The 16,229-nt window shown below is 39.4% G+C and overlaps 1 protein-coding gene across 2 annotated transcripts; it reads right to left on the bottom strand.

The window, feature by feature from the left end:
- Positions 1-1,734: 1,734 nt before the first annotated feature.
- On the bottom strand, positions 1,735-15,467 carry Utx (Utx histone demethylase). Of its 2 annotated transcripts, XM_078182822.1 has the most exons (9): positions 15,288-15,467; positions 14,763-14,978; positions 12,232-12,387; positions 10,915-11,101; positions 10,523-10,831; positions 9,014-10,453; positions 8,687-8,942; positions 8,282-8,619; positions 1,735-8,199 (listed from the first exon to the last, which is right to left on the bottom strand). In XM_078182822.1, exons 1-9 carry the CDS (start codon positions 15,464-15,466, stop codon positions 7,987-7,989), a joined length of 3,294 nt encoding a protein of 1,097 aa, XP_078038948.1. In that variant the 5' UTR covers position 15,467; the 3' UTR covers positions 1,735-7,986. The 2 variants fall into 2 exon arrangements, with proteins under 2 accessions (XP_078038948.1, XP_078038949.1); XM_078182823.1 differs by lacking the exons at positions 14,763-14,978; positions 15,288-15,467 and adding an exon at positions 13,852-13,999.
- Positions 15,468-16,229: the final 762 nt, after the last annotated feature.

The following is a 16,229-nucleotide window of genomic DNA, read 5'->3' on the forward strand; positions in this document are numbered from 1 at the left end:
AAACGATCGAGGCGACAGATTTGGGAAAAGTCAATTTAATAATAAGTTTGCAAGGGCAGCAGCGTTTCGTGTCGATAATCATAATGTACAGCACAGCTCGACGACATAAAATCTCCCCGTGTCGCTGTGTATTACACCGTTCTGGCAAACACAAATATATTTCACTGAACCGTAATTAATAATCATCCATGATAATCAATAATGTCGGTAATGATAATAATAAGGCTAGCTACAGCGCGATCCCTTCGCGCGAAGAGGATCGCCCGATTTTCGACGCTCTGTACACTTTTACAACGTACCTCAATAAGAATCTAATTACATTCAATTCAATTACCGTGTAATCATCATTACAATTCGAAACTAACTCGAAGAATGTTTCATCCGTGGTGGAGAGCGTGGATCGCTCGTTTTATCATTCCCATGACCCAAGAGATCGATGATTCGTTCTGGAGCGTTGAAAATCGCGGTTCGACTCAGCAACGTAACGAGAAACACAAAATCATGGATCATCGATCCCTCGGATAAATGGCATCAGTACGCGCGCGCGTGTATGCGTGCGTGGTACGTGTCTCCGCGTGTGTTTGTATATTAAAAATTTCATTCACTTCATTCTTTCGTTCCTTTTTCCCCTTCTCCTTTTTCGTTCTGTTAAGGATACAAAGGCACTGTACACGTAAACATACAATTATTATAGGAGAGCGCTGTAGGCGGTCCGCGGGTGTCCTCTTTGTAGAACGGTAAAACGTGCCCCATTGGTTTCTTTTTCTTTCTTTTTTTTAAAAATATCGATACGATCTATGTTTCATTTTGCTTTGTTTTGTTTTCTTCCCCTTCCTCTTACACGGATTCGTTTCCTTTTTTTTGTTTCGTTTTGTATCGTTAAGACGCTGCACGCTTAAAATAGGGAGCGGTTTCCTTCGTTTCTAGCTGCATTGGTCAACGCTATTCTCATTCTATATTTATATTTGTTTTTCTTTCTCATATATATATATAATCTTACACGTTAAGGAAAAATATAGACGACTATTATATTCATTTATTTATATATATATATATATATGTATAAATCGAATGTGCAGAACTCACGGTAACTATTCAGGAGGAAAGTAATTGGTCAATGCGATCAGAAGTTAAGAAAACGCTCCGGGGGTATTGAAGGTGGGATCTGTTTTTCTTTTTCTTTTCTTTATCACAATTTGGCAGTGAATGTTCTCACGTTTAAAATACAGTTTCGCAAGGGATTGCTCGCTCTCTTTAGCTCGCTCTCTCTCTCTCTCTCTCGCTCTCGCTTTCTCTCACCTTTCTCGCTATGTGTCATTCTATTTATTTCGTTCGCTACGAGAGCTACAATCGAGGCTCCTGCGCTGCTATCGGCTCCCTACGGTTTCCGGTTTTACAAGATGAGATTTCGAAAATATAAACCTCTCGCTATATTATCTCGCAGTTGCTCAGAAAAAATAAATTCACCTCTGTTTTATTCTTTTTTTTTTGTTTTCTTCGTGTTTTCCTCGGGTTGTGCTCGTTCTACTTAACACGGCGAGTACAGGACGCTCGGAAATCGACGTCTTTTGAAATTATGCTTGAACTACTGTCCCATCGGTCGTGGCAGAGAATGATTTTCTTTCAATTTTTTTCGTGTAGAATGTGATCGAATGAAAATGAGACTAGAACAGAGGGAAGATAAAATTTTATGTTACTTTGTTATAGAGTCTTTATTTCATTCTCAACAGCGGATCTTCGTCCAGGAGTCCTGGCATAGTTAACACAATCATGAGAATCACGAGAACAACTGAGATCGCGCATGGAAAACGATTACATTTCTCACAATCTATATGATACACTCGATAATTTCCAAAAAGAATCACCACAGAAACGTAAATACTTGATAGCAATAATACTTTCTCCACGGTTAAATAATCAACGAAATACCAACGAAATCGTTTGCTGCTTCATGCTATTTCCAAACCGACGAAATCATCAAATTTTCTAAAGTCACACCAAAAAGATGAACTCACGAACAATGGAAACACTACGAACAGAAAAGCCACACGGAATCGTTTCACCGTGGATCAAGAACAGCTGAGAATCGAATGAAACGCTCTGGCACGTACTTGACTGTGCCGTTTGTTAAAAAGTAGAACATTTCCAGTGATTTGTACTTCATCAGACTCTACAGAAAAACTCGAGGAAAGCATTCGCTGTTACGCGGGTAGTTCGACCAGTGTTCCAAACGACGGCCATTTTCACGCGACCTGTACGAAACTGAAACCATTCGTACACCGTTTAGCGAAAAATATGTTTCTGACTCGTTTCTCTCGACTCGCCACTCTAGTCTCGCACTAGTCTCCCTATTTTCCACAGTTTTTTCCTAAACTCTGTGATCACCCTAGGCCCTGGACCCAGGATTTAGTTCGTCGGTACCAAAATACGAAGACTCTCCGAGAACTCGGCGTCGCTGGACATGCAGGATACAATTTATTATACAATAGAATACCGTCGCTCGTTCTCGCCGACTATGGAAATTAAATGAAGATCGAATGTATGTACATCTACTTACAATTCATCATCGGACGACCAAGTTACCCGCTGATTCGGTTGCTTCCGGTTTCCGTTTCGTTTTTTTTTTAACGGCCGGCAGTACCGAACTCACCCCTTTCTTTGAACAAAATCGCGTGAAGAAAAGTTTTCGTCAAACGATCGGCCATTTTGTATCTTATATCCTCCCCCGATTAATTTAGAGCGAACCCTTCCCCGCAGGTTTCAGGCTCACGGCAATCCAGTAGATCGGTAGAACTCGATTGATCTTTCTCTTTTGATTTATTAAACAAACGAATCTCTTTCTTTTTTTGTTTTGTTTTGGTATTTTACTCGTGTTCGAAGTCTTCTTAAGGCAGTGATTCTTCGTCTGTAATTATTCAAAGTGAGATCTCGTTCGTATAATACTGCCGATCGATTGCAATCACGTACAAGACTCCATCCAAAAGACATTCTGCGCGATCTACGGCACACTACGCGGTTTTGAAAGACGACAATATATCGCGGAACGTTCGCCAATTCTCGTTACCAAACGAATTCTTGGGGTTTCGTTAAAACACCATCTACAGCAGAATCGTCTCCGATAACCTGATTTAACAAACATTTCCGAGATTATTACTGGGATAATGCTTCTTGAGCCATCATTTGATAGAACACTTTGGGAGTACGATTCTTAGGCTTGTCGGTAGATAAAATGTTAAACCCGCAAATAAGGTGGATAATCGTTTTAAGAACAACATAAACGCACAAACTTCCACTGCCAGCGCTGCGAACAATTTTTCCTAAGAAAGAACAAAAACAAGACTGCACAGTTTCGACACCATATCGGCAACGATAAATCGACCTTGCGCCGATCCCTCGGATGAGGACTCATTCGTAAAACGTTGCTACCGGTTCATACAGAATTTTCAACTAATTTAATAATTCGAGAAAAAGAAGTCTCAATCGATCCATCGATCGTAATGAAATTCTGTCGCAAATGATCGAAGAAGCAAACGTTTCTTTCTTGGATCCTGATCTTCCAGGGATCGGGGCGAACCAGGCGGCAACTCTCGTCGTTCGTGTCTCATCGTCGAAGCTTGTTGAGCCGCGCGTTCCGCTTTGCTTCGTTCCCCTAACGCTATCCTTTACATTAAATATATTTATATATAGGTATTTATAATTTATTAACCGTTAATCGAAGTTGTCGAGTCAGTTCGAGATGTATTGGCAGAGCTCGCCGTCGCTGTCGACCGCCAATACGTCGTTTTACATATGCGTTGAGATCATTCGAGTGGTGTTTACGGCTAACTAGCTCGCTGACGACTCCGGGAGCCGGCGAGTGTCGGTGGTCGTGGAATGCGAACCGGTACCGGGACACTGTCAAACGTGTGTGACTACTGATGGCGAGTACAGGGTCGAACGCATTCGATGCTAGCTAAGACCGGGTGGAATGCGGTACAGAGTTTCAAAGGTGATCCGACACCTGGATTCAGCACGGGGCGGGACACGATAACCCATTTTTCAAAGCATACTAACCGTACCACCGTGTAAATATATCCCACAAGCAATTTAGCTAGCAAAACCGAAACCAGAAGTTTATCACAGCGGTTACTTTTTTAACGCTAAATCTACCGACCACTAAGAGTGAGAGACAATAAAGATGACAATACTGAATTTATTTAAAATATTGGACAATTTTGTTGTAACGTACACTTGTACTGAGACGGTCCATTCAATTTTTCACCATGAGAGACAGTCTTCATAATTTCAATCATTTCAAACTTACAAATGCGAAACAGGTACGGTAGGTTTAGTGTTAATTATGTTTGTAAAGCCTAAGAAAATTCGGTCTACTGAAACGTGTCTCAATGGAAATTATCATTTTTGAGACAAGACAAAATACAGAATCATCTATTTCTAATCGTGTAGACTTCATTAGTCGATCTATCAAACCATTAAAAACAATTAAACCACGAGTCAAAAGAATTTTTACATTATTACATTTAGCTATGTTTGATCAATCGTTTGAAAGCGCAGAATTACTGTAATCGGACAACGATTGGTTAATGAAGTCGTTCTTCCTGGGTGACTGATTAATATCGAATGCTGTACGTGAAATAATCTATTTTTTCAAAACATACTGCTATTAACGCGTCAATTTTGTTCTAATTTGAAACATCGTAGACTGCGGATCCCCACGGCCAGAAACCAACATTACACGCGTGACCACTGCTGTATATAATACATATCTACATATATACACATATATATACTGTATGTATATATATAGTATAGTATATATATACTATGTATATATTGCATTAGAATGATGCGACATTGAAATTGGTCGCGCATACGCACCATGGCTCCATCATCAGTGACAAAATTGACGAACTCTATCATTCTTCACAAAAAAAATGAATCGAAAACCTGCCACAAATTTTCCGTTTAAAATATCGCTTATTTTATAAAATTGCAATCATGGTGTAGTGTTTCGTGTTCTAGATTATTTTTTTCATGAAATGATAATCGCTCGTCGTCATCACCGATGACAGATCATCCTGTACGAAAGGAGAAATGCGGTCGTCGTTACACGTCAACCAATTTCTGTCGGCAAAACTAGCATTCCTAGGGATTTTCCAAAAATACATCGTTATTCCCGATGATCTTAATTACGGATGTACGGACTATCTATTTCTCTGTTTGTTTGTTTTTTTTTGTTTCTTTCGAACATGTTCTCCCCTTTCTCTCCCTCTCTCTCACGCGTCAGCGAAAATACATCTTTTCGGCGGAACAAGAACTGCATTACGTTTTTTTTCTCTCTTTCTCTCGATTTATACACTAGCGGTAAGTAAGATTTGTTTCATTACTTTGTTATTTTTTTGTTTCTGGCACGTACATTTGGCGCTACTAAACGCCAATGTGGAATTGACGAGACTGAGTTGAAGGTACGTTTTCTTTTGTGTGTACGCATGTTTCTCACTTCTTGCCCTTAAGATACGATCTTAATCTCTCTCTCTCTTTCCGGTCTGTTTGACTGTTGTGTTCTGTTAGTGGAGAAGCAACGTTGCCGTTTGCGGTGAAATTGTCAAGTTTGAATCTAGCTACTCTAGAAATAGGATGTAACGATATGAATCTTTTAGATTAGCAATTCTCCTGTGTAAAGTTTAATTCGCTTAGAAGAACGACTGAAGTCAAGAATTAAATGAAAATTACCACGAATTAAAAATTTCATCAATCGAGAATAAAACGAAAAATTTATTGTTCGTTAATACCTGAAATTTTCGTGGTTTGTTGCAAATACTACGCAATTGTTATGTGTAGTTTTGTTACACACTTATTCTTTGCAACAGTAACTGAATTCTCGACTTTCAATGAAATATTCGAATATTTAAAAATGATTTCCTTCATTAAAAAATTGCATTGCTTTTCCACCAACTAAATACGCGAGCGTTTCCCAATTTTCTTCCCTTGACAGACGTTTTATGTTCTATGCACCGCCTCGAGATTCATTCTAACAAAAATTTGATTAAACATTGAACAGAATCGAAGTTCATTTAAACGCTTAATATCCATTTTTTGTTTCTCCTATTTGTCTAAATTCTATAAGATTTTTTGTACAATTCAAATTGATCAAACGAGATAGACGGCGAATTTTTCATATTTAAAATTGATTTATATATACAGAATCAATAAAAATCAATCCTTCATCATTCAATTGATCATTTGATTTGATTTAAATCCCAATAATTCTAAATATAGATTTAGACGAAACGAGACAATCGATCTTTCTCGTTTATCCCGATTAATGTATAAAAATTTAAATTCCTATAATCGACGACGTATCGATAAATATTACGATTGAAAAAAGTAATAAAATTTAAAATTTATGCGCTTCTTTTATAGACAGAAATTCAAAAATCAGGAAGTTGGGAAACGCTGCTCTTTTCTACACAGGCTGTCCGCAGCACGTTCTCTCGCCCTAAACGCGGAAGTTGGTCTACCTTAGTTAATAGCTATACAAATTATACGTACTATTATACAAATATTTTAGAGCCGCAACGATGCGTTAATTGATTCGTTCGAAGCAAAGATTATTCGCTCTACTACTGTGCTTCCACTTTTCTCTCTCCCTTCCCTCACTCTCTGTGTCCCCATTCTGCCGTTCGTGTTTGTAGAAAAGCCTATTAACTGGTAATTAGTCTAAGCGTGATATGAAAAAGGTTGTCGATTGCAGTTCAAATTTAGATTTAGCGCCACTCGCAGCAGGACATTCTCGTACCCGTGCTAAAACGTTTTCTAGAACTCCCGTAAAAAATCAATTAATCATATTCGACCGCTTATTACAAAAATGTACAATTACGTACGGTTTGAGCAGCATCGCGATTTAATTTACAATCGTACTCTAATCCGTAACAGTAGTTAACGACAGCCTAACTCTTATAATTCCCAAGTTAAATCCTCCTACGTATCCGTAATTGGCAGTGAACATTTTTCCGTAATCTTTTTTTGTTTTCCGTTATCTTCGCACGCATAATCTAACCATCTTCTATAACGAATGCACCCTTTAAAATTAGCCATCATCTTATTAAGCATTTCCGGTAATCCACCAAAAATTTTAAACAGAAGTTAATTTTTGAAGACATTCTTTCAATACGAAAAAATTTACATCAACTTTCCGTCGATTTGTTCCAAAAAAATAGAATTTAAGGTCGCCTGAAGGTCAAGTATTTTTTCGAAACATTTCCTTGACAGATTGTCGAAGGAATGATAGTTGATTTTAGAGAATGCATCCTGCATAATAATTTTTTTTATTATAATCGCGATTCAATCAATGTTCCGGAACACACGATCGAAGAAAAGAGCAACGAAGGAAATTGTCTACGTTAAAGCATATTACGCGCTTCGTAGCTCTTTGCCCCGTCACGAGACGGATAAGAAACGCGGCCGAAGCTCAAAGTTAAACTATACGATTTAACATTGTGTCGTACCGATGACGGTGCTAATTATTTAAAGAATTACACGTGGTATTTACCTGTGTAATTTACAAACAAAACGCAGTCTTCTTTCGTTTGTTTTTTTTTTGTAACCCCCGCAGCTTCAACCTCACTATACCCGAGAGTTGGAAAAGTTATTGTTGCGTTGTTGTTGGGCTACTAATCTAAAAATCGTCTGTACAAATAGTGCTAACTAATTGTCAGAATGTTCCAATTGCCTCGATGACTATACCAAGCGTTGTGCGTGCCATAAGAATCAGCAACGGAACCAGAGAATTCATTGTCTGCGTTGTACGGTCCAACGTGTACGAATTTCTCGCAATCTCTCCTATCTAATCTTCATTCTTTTTAGTAGTTCTCAGGTACCTGAATAATGGTTACCGTAGAAACTTCCATTTCAAACACAGAAATTGTTCTACCTAAGTCACTGAAGAGTGCCTAAGAAGTCCAAATATCTGTGCTGCATGTAACCTCAAGAGGATTGGCTAGACTGAGCAGACGAGGGAGTGGTCAGAGACATGTGCAGGGTGAATCCGTCGTAGACGTCCATTAAATCCCGCATTCTGTACTCTTCTAGGCAAACAAACCCTTCCAGGGATGGGGACTGCTTACGTGCACAATCCATACAATGTACCACGTGTCGTTTCTCTTGTTCTCTTATAAACAAGATGTTGAATACTTCGATCTGTAAATAAAATCGAACACAACAATTATTTATCTGTAAAGTCATATTTATCAGTTTTAGGTAATATTAAAGCATGTCTCACCTCACATTGCCCGCAGTAATGCGAAGCTTCGTTCTTTCCCCGTCCATGAAACCGAACTTCAACACCTTTACTTTTCACAAACTCTAATATTAAGCAGCACTGTCTCATTGTCCTTAAGAGGCAATTCTTAATTAACTCGAACAATCTGGGATCCGACACTTTGATATTCCGTGCTAAGTTCCAGGATAAGTGCACCATCGGTACAATAGATTTGAACGATTGCAATTTGTTCCATTCGTAGCGTTCAATTGCCAATTGGTATTGGCGAGCTGTCAGAGGACCTACGTTCCAGGCGATGTTGTTACACCAACCGACAGCTTGAACCCAATGCACGCAGCCTGAGGCAAGAGGTTTCGGTTAGAATAAATGTTAGCTAACACTGAATAATATTAAATAGATACTGACCTGCATTAACCCAGACGAGATCGCCTGGCCTTTGTAGAAACCTGTACACAGGAATGTTCTCCTCGTACAGGTCTTCTAAAGAAGGCCACCAGCTACCATGAAGGTAGTTAATGTTATTCCTCTCGCAAAGAGCACAAATCACACCCCAGTATGCGTCAGGCACTGCGAACCATTCGCACTCTCCTGGCCCGATGTTGATGTTAATCGAGCAAAAGTTGTTGTTCTCTTGATGACCAGGTGTTCTACTACCAGGCACCTGTAACAAACAATACTTTGCAAAACGTCCTGAAAGTCAAATTAATAACAAACTTAAAAAAATTACTCTACCTTCATGTACAACTGAACAGTATTCATTCCCAAAATGACATGGCCAACATGACTCAGCATATTCCCAGCAGACACGACCCTGGCGAACGCTGGCAGCTTCATCAACTCCTGCAGCTGAGGCTTCCATTTCCTTTCATCCGATAAATCTACATTGGTCCCAAATCGCAACATTTTCGCTCCAGGCCGACCAGCCAATCCGAAGGCGTTCTTCTTCCTCCTGACAGCACCAGTGCTGTCCTTGGAGTCCGAGTCGGACAGATTCGAGGTATGAATACCTTGAGCTTTCTCCCTCTCTTCCTTCAAGCTTTCCTGAAAGCTCGAAGCTTGGTACTGCGCGTATTTCGCGATGGTTGTATGGCTCCTATGGCTGATGCAGCCCCAGACCTTTCTGCCCATCACGGGATCCCAGTTTTCATCACTGGTCTGTTGCATTTGAGTTCTAACTTCGATGCCGTGATCAGGATTTGCTTCTACCAATGTTTTCGTCGAGAACAGACCTAAATCTAGTTTCAAAGCAGCCGCCAGGCCGCGGATTACGGCTATCGGATGCTTCAAACAGAACTCTTGTAGCTGAGGACCGAACGCGTCCTTTTTATTCTCTAAGTAAACGCTAGGAGTTTGCGGTAAGAGTTGTTCCTTGGTTAGCCTCTGGCTTGGTGGGTCCGGTGGTGCTGGCGGAGGCGAGCGATCGCTGAGGATGGAGCAGTTCGGAACACCTTTCAGTCCCTGACCCTTGCACGCATCGATAATGTTCTTTGCATCCATATCTATGCTAAGCTTCTGTTCAGGCTGAGACTCGCACAGGCTTTCCAACTTGAGTACCGGCTCGACTCGAGTAACTGATTCTATTTTATTTGTACTGGAGGTTGCTTCACATTTTACCGTCTCCACCGAGGCTGGTGTCTTCGAATTGCTCTTCTCATACGTCTCCAACTTTGACGTAGATGACGGTTGCGTGTCCTCCACCTTCTCCAGTTTCACCTCCTTGATTTTCTCAGTGTTCTCTTCCAAATTCGACGGTGAGAATGGACCTGAACTCAGAGTGCCGTTGTTCATAATGCTCGGCGCTTCCTCCTTCACGTCCAAGTCCTCGGAGCCGAAGTGTTTCAACAAGTCTTCCGCCAATGATGTCGCGATATCCTTTTGAGACAACAGAGCCTGCAGTTCCTGATCTGTGACACCCAAGTCCTTGTTCCCCGCAGAACCCTCCGGGTAATTGCTCGTTGTCGATGAGATCTGCGTGTAGCCTTGGGCTGCATACTGATTAGGCGGGTATTGGTTGTATTGACCAGATGCCATTTGTCTCTGTGGGAAGTTCGAGTCGGAGGCAGATTTGTAAGGCATTCCTGGCGTCTGGCTGTTCCCGGTCGCCGCCGTGTTGTAACCCACGTTGGAGTCCGAAAATCCTGTCTGTAATGCAACGGTTCCACCTTGTTGCAACTATAATATAGAAACTGGTGTAAAGTAATGGGCACAATATCAATTAAAACTTGTTAGGAAAATGTGTACCGGTTGTTGAGGTATTCCGTAATTCTTAATGACACCGGGTTGCCCTAATTGTGTATGATTATATCCAGTGGGCTGGCCAGGCCTTAAACCTCGTTGCGCAGCTTGTTGTTGTTGCAACCTAAGTTGCTGTTGGTGCTGTTGCATGGTCCTGTATTGATGTTGTAATTGGGCAAGCAGACCCTGCTGTTGCGGTGTTAAACTGCCCTGATTTTGTTGCAGGAACTGTAGCATTTGGAGCTGTTGCGATGAAAGGTAAAACGGTGGTGGTCTTTGCTGCGCACCGGGAGATACTGTCGGCTCTTCTCCAGGCTAAAAGTTTTAATCATTTCAGTGTTAATTGGAAATTAAAATTATTGTTATGTAAGAGTTGGTCTTTGGTAATGAAAACTTACTTTGAATCTCTTTGTGTTAAGATTCTGTCCTTGTCCTTGCGGATAAGGTGGTGGTGGACCAGATGGTGTATTACCATATTTATAACCTGGGCCACTTGATGGTTGTTGTTGCTGCTGTTGTCGGCTAGACATCTCAGCACTGATGGGTAAGTTCCAAGCCTCCTCTATAGACGGCAATTGCCGTCTCCTTCATTAAAACAAAAATATTTGTTAATACGTGCATCATACGTTCGCAGACAGTTCTTTTGGTAATCGTTCATACAAACGAATCTCTTACAAAGATTGTGTTATATATGGTATAAAAAACTGAAGATAATTTGAACTAAAAAAGAAACAGAAATATGATTCTTCATAACAGTGTAGTTAAACGTATCGTAATTAAAAACTAATTGTAGTGACAGACAAATACTTTTATTTCCAACAGGTATTTACATTTTGTACAATATTGTATCATCAGTAAATTTAATTTTCTTTGAAAATTTGAACTAGTACTTCTATATTATACAAATAATTCATTTTTATACAAATGACAACTAATTATTTATAGGTTCACCGAGTTATTGAAAAATGTTTTTCTTTTGTAATTAATCATAACCTATAGACAAATATACATATACAGTCTTTGTTGCAAAATCAGTTTTCTAGTTTCACAATTTAATGTCATAATTTAAAAATAATTGAACGCCTTAGTACTGAGGGAATACTTCACATAAAATGCAAGTTTCCGATAATATATATATAAATATAAAATAAGTTTTAAACTTATGAGTTCTGAAAATATATAATTCTTTCCGCGGTATAGTTTTGAGCTGGACTAAAAAGAAACTTGCATTTTATTGTTCACTTTGTGAACTACTTAATATTTAATAAGTCTGTGTAAAAATCGAAAGCAAATAGCTCTAAACATCAACATTAAAATTCAGGACTGTTTTTTTTATCAGCTTATTCACCAAGTTTCTTCCAGTCATAAATTATGGAGTGATGCAGTGACTCAGAAATTTGTTACTTCAAATAATAACGATCCACATTGTTATCCTAATCTGTAGTTACAGAAGAATAATATGAAATCTTATCTAGGGAAGAATTTACTGCACCCCATACAATGATGATCCTCGCTATCGTCCCAACTTTAATTTATATTCAACGAAGCAGGGCTTTCGTTCGTCTGAGAACATGGAGTGTCCGAGTTTAATTAATTTGCATGGCTCTGTTGGTCAACTCCACATAATCTGACCGAATAAGTGGAGCAGTAGCACATGAACAAATTAATGAGTCAGTGCACGTCCATTAAGGGGTTTTAACAGTTAATGAATTTACTTGGCGGCGACGGAAGGCATCGGTGCTTGGCTCAAGTGACTCTGCAGGAAGTTTATCCTCTGTTGAAGGGATGGGTTCATCGGGGTGTTACCTCCGGACTTGGCGCCCCCCAGGCCCGCCAGTGAACCCGTACAATTTGGTGTGTTGTTATTGCCCCTAAACAAGAGAAAATTTCACATTTTACTACACGATCTTAGGACCATTTAAGACAGGCGAGCTTTCTTTCTTTTCCCTTCCACTTTTTCTTTTTTGAATGCTGACCTGTCTTCCGACTTACGTATTTGTCTGCATTTACACATATGTATGTCCGTAACGCACCAATATATGGAGCGCCTACTATAGCAGAGTAAGAATATACAACAGGTACAATGAACAACACAAACAAGGGTGGTCATTTCGTTTCGTTATAAGCAGATGACTACTGTGAATCTTTTGCATTTATCTGATGGAGCATATTTAAATGACTTGACGATAGAATGTGAAATGGTCTACTCAGAGAAATTGGAGAAACGAAAAATTTAGTTCTGGCAGCATAGCTTTCAAGAAGCTAACATGCTTTTGCCTCAGAAAAATTGAATTAACAATACATTTTATGGTTAAATAAAGCCCAGTTAATTCGACTTAATAATATTTGCTATTTTTAATACATTTTATTTGAAATTGTAGATAATAATAGTATTGGTATACATTTCTGGAAAGATACAAATTATATTTTAAAAATTGTAGAAGTATCAGAAATACCAATATTAAATACAATTTAACATTTAAGTGTAAAGAGTCAAGTTAAGCCTTTGCGGTCTCCAGCGGACGTTTTATTTGTCTTAACAAGTTCATTTTTTAAACACAGGTAAGCATTGGTGATCCATCTTTTTGATTAAAAATTCACAACTACCTTGAATCTCTGCCAAGTAAACGTGATAGTTTTGTTGTATAGTCTTGCATCGATTATGTATTCAAATTGAATGATCTCTGATGACTTTGAGCTGTCCCCAGTGCTCGTTGTAAGTTACTTACATAAGACGTTCAAATGTTTTTGGATGAGATTAGTTTACGAACGTGCCAACAAAAACATTAAATTCTTTAATCTAAACACAATTCAAGGTGATCTAGAACTTCATATAAAAGAGACTCTGGATGTTTCTTCATTTATTAAACCTGAGATGACTTTTGGTATCTTTTAAGGATCAAACGTTCATTAACTAGCTCGTAAATGTGCTGATATTTTTTTATATACCAGGAAACTATTTCAACATTTGAAACGTAATACGAAACTCAATTAGAGAGTAATAATTAGTAATTGAAAATAACAACAAGTTATTGGATCCGAAATTTACAGAAATGCCAAAAATCATCTTTAAGTTAGTGAACAATGAGGACCTTGTGCATTAAAAAGAAACTAATAAGGACTACAACTTAATTAAGGGCTGATATGTTAAAGTACGAATAGTGTAAGCATAATGGTGTACTCGTAGTTTTACTGAGAGAACTTGAGGTTCATGAAAGGAGTTAAGGAGCATTAGAAAATGACATAGGTTCCTTCAACTGCCACCCAGTTAATTACGTTAGTAACTATTGAACAGTCTTGACTGATAAACAACACTAGTGGTAAAGTTTGCTCACAGTGTTAGAAAGGTAAGAGGACCCCAATCAAAAATTAAACAGTGTGGTGCCTTAAGAGTGTGTTGAGTGTGACAAGTTCAATTTTCCCTCTTTCTGCTCGTGCATTCCTATGGAAGACCTCAAGTCCACTCGGTACATCTATACTAGGTAGACCTAGATTAAGCACAGCTACATAGATTACTCTTGTACTGAGTAGTTTTAACGTTATCGGCTCTATAAGCATAATCTCACTGAAGCTGAGGTCAAGTTCAACCGCAAAGGATCGAACCTAAATGCTTTAATCCTAAATATCTTACAAGACTTAATCCTTAGGGTCGACCGACGTTAATTTAATTTATCGTGGAACCGAACAATATACGTTATGATAGCGCAGCAAAGATCCAAACAATTGGAAATCATTGGTTTAACAAGACCTGCTGCTCAAGTGGTCCCCAATAATTTAAGCACCGCGCATATAAGTCACGATTAGTAGTCAGGCGTCTAGAAAATTATTGACTCTAAAGAATCTGTTCATTAACGAAAAACTTGTGAGACCATCAATTTTAAAGACAACTTTATAAACAACTGTGCGTAGAACTTATTCGTTTAAGAAATATATATTATAAAGTATCTAAGTTATTAGCAAATATGTTTGGTGACATTCTTGTCAACTATGAATACTTTGTAAAATGAATGACCAAATATGGTCAGTATCCCCATACCGTGGGGTTTACTTTCAGCCTCTGGTTATGAATATTTTGGCGTTTCATGTTACACGCGACTTTTGATGAATCGTAGGGGATAGCTTGGGCAACAACCATAACAAGGGGTACTCCAATTTAAAGAGAAAGAAAATCGTTATAAGCAAACATTCTCCATTACATATCCAGTTGCATTGGGTGCAATAGAATGCCGCGCGTCGGTTATTTTACCTGGATGCGTTGACGTAACAAGCTAGTGCGTCTTTAGGCTGGCTAACGCTTTCGTACAAAATGCCCAGATTAGTCCACGCAGCCGAGTGAGATTTATCTAACTGTACCGCGCATATATAGGCTTGTAGAGCGTCCATAGGCTGGTTCTGCTGCTGGTACAGAACGCCTATGCTGCACCACGTGTCAGCGTTCCCTTCGGACTTTTCCACAGAGTTTCTGCAACAATAGATCCTCGGCTGAGCAATAATCGATCAATCGTGCGTCGGCTTACGGCCAAAAACAGTTTCCTTATTTTTGTCTAGGCGGTCCAAGAACTTGGGTTTCATTTAATTGAATTAAACTTGACTAAGCTGCCCGTTGCTCGTTCAACTCGACAACCTTTGCCCTCTTCCAGAACGGTCGTATCTTTCGTAAGTATTCAATTTTCAATGATCTAACTATCATCATGCCATTCAAGTTCAAACTGATATTGTTGCAACGCGAAAATAAGTGAAATAACCAGAATTACTTTCAAGATTACATTACCTGTAAGCGATAAATGCATCGTGAACCTTTCCAGAAGCAGCAAGGCAACGTCCCAACAGGTAAAGGCTTTGTCCACTTTTCGGTTCCGCCTCAATAGACTTTTGAAGGCAGTGAATAGCAATCGCCTGCTTCTGCTGTCTCGTTATACCCAACACGGTGCAGTCAACCACGTGGTACATCCATCCTGGAAAACAGGAATAAATTAGTGCTATTGCAACGCCATTATCCACGTATGCAATCTTATAATGATATATTTTGCATTGTTCTATAACCATAAATGAACGTACATAAACATTTTTCCAAAATCCGCACACAACTATTTGCAACAACTGCGTCAATTAAATGACGACTTAATTAACCGGACAACGTTTCTTGAAAGATATCGATCAACACTTTATAAAAACACGAATTAATTACTGAAAACTGTTGCACCACGGGCTTCTTTGGCCCTCACCACCAACAGGGATTAAGAGAGAACCGTCTGCCGACTACCGGAAATGCTTACAAGCGGCTAAAAATCACGCGAAGATCTATGCACAGGTCTCGTACAAGAGATCACGATAAATTTGCGAAATAAGCAGGATTCGCGGGCAAACGATTTACGAACGATTCGGGGAAAGAGAAACGAGGGCGAGTGACACTGTTAACACGCGAATCAACACGGAGTAGTTTCCAGAGGGATGATCAACGTTCCGATGGATCACTGTGATTCGGGGACGTGTTGCTCCGACACTAGACGAGTACCGAACTGAATAGATTTTCACAGGTATAACCTAGGGTAGCCACTTTCACCCCACTCTCCCTTCGAAGCAAGTCTCGAATTACAACCCTCAATAAACATTGGCGTAGAAACCTGGCTTAGGGTCTCCGTTCGACAATCGGGAAATAGAATTCGGACAATGCACCGTCAGGAAATCTGGACCTTTCGTGGTAATTCTCAGG

The sequence above is a fragment of the Augochlora pura genome, chromosome 6, assembly GCF_028453695.1.
Source record: "Augochlora pura isolate Apur16 chromosome 6, APUR_v2.2.1, whole genome shotgun sequence".
Taxonomy (NCBI): domain Eukaryota; kingdom Metazoa; phylum Arthropoda; class Insecta; order Hymenoptera; family Halictidae; genus Augochlora; species Augochlora pura.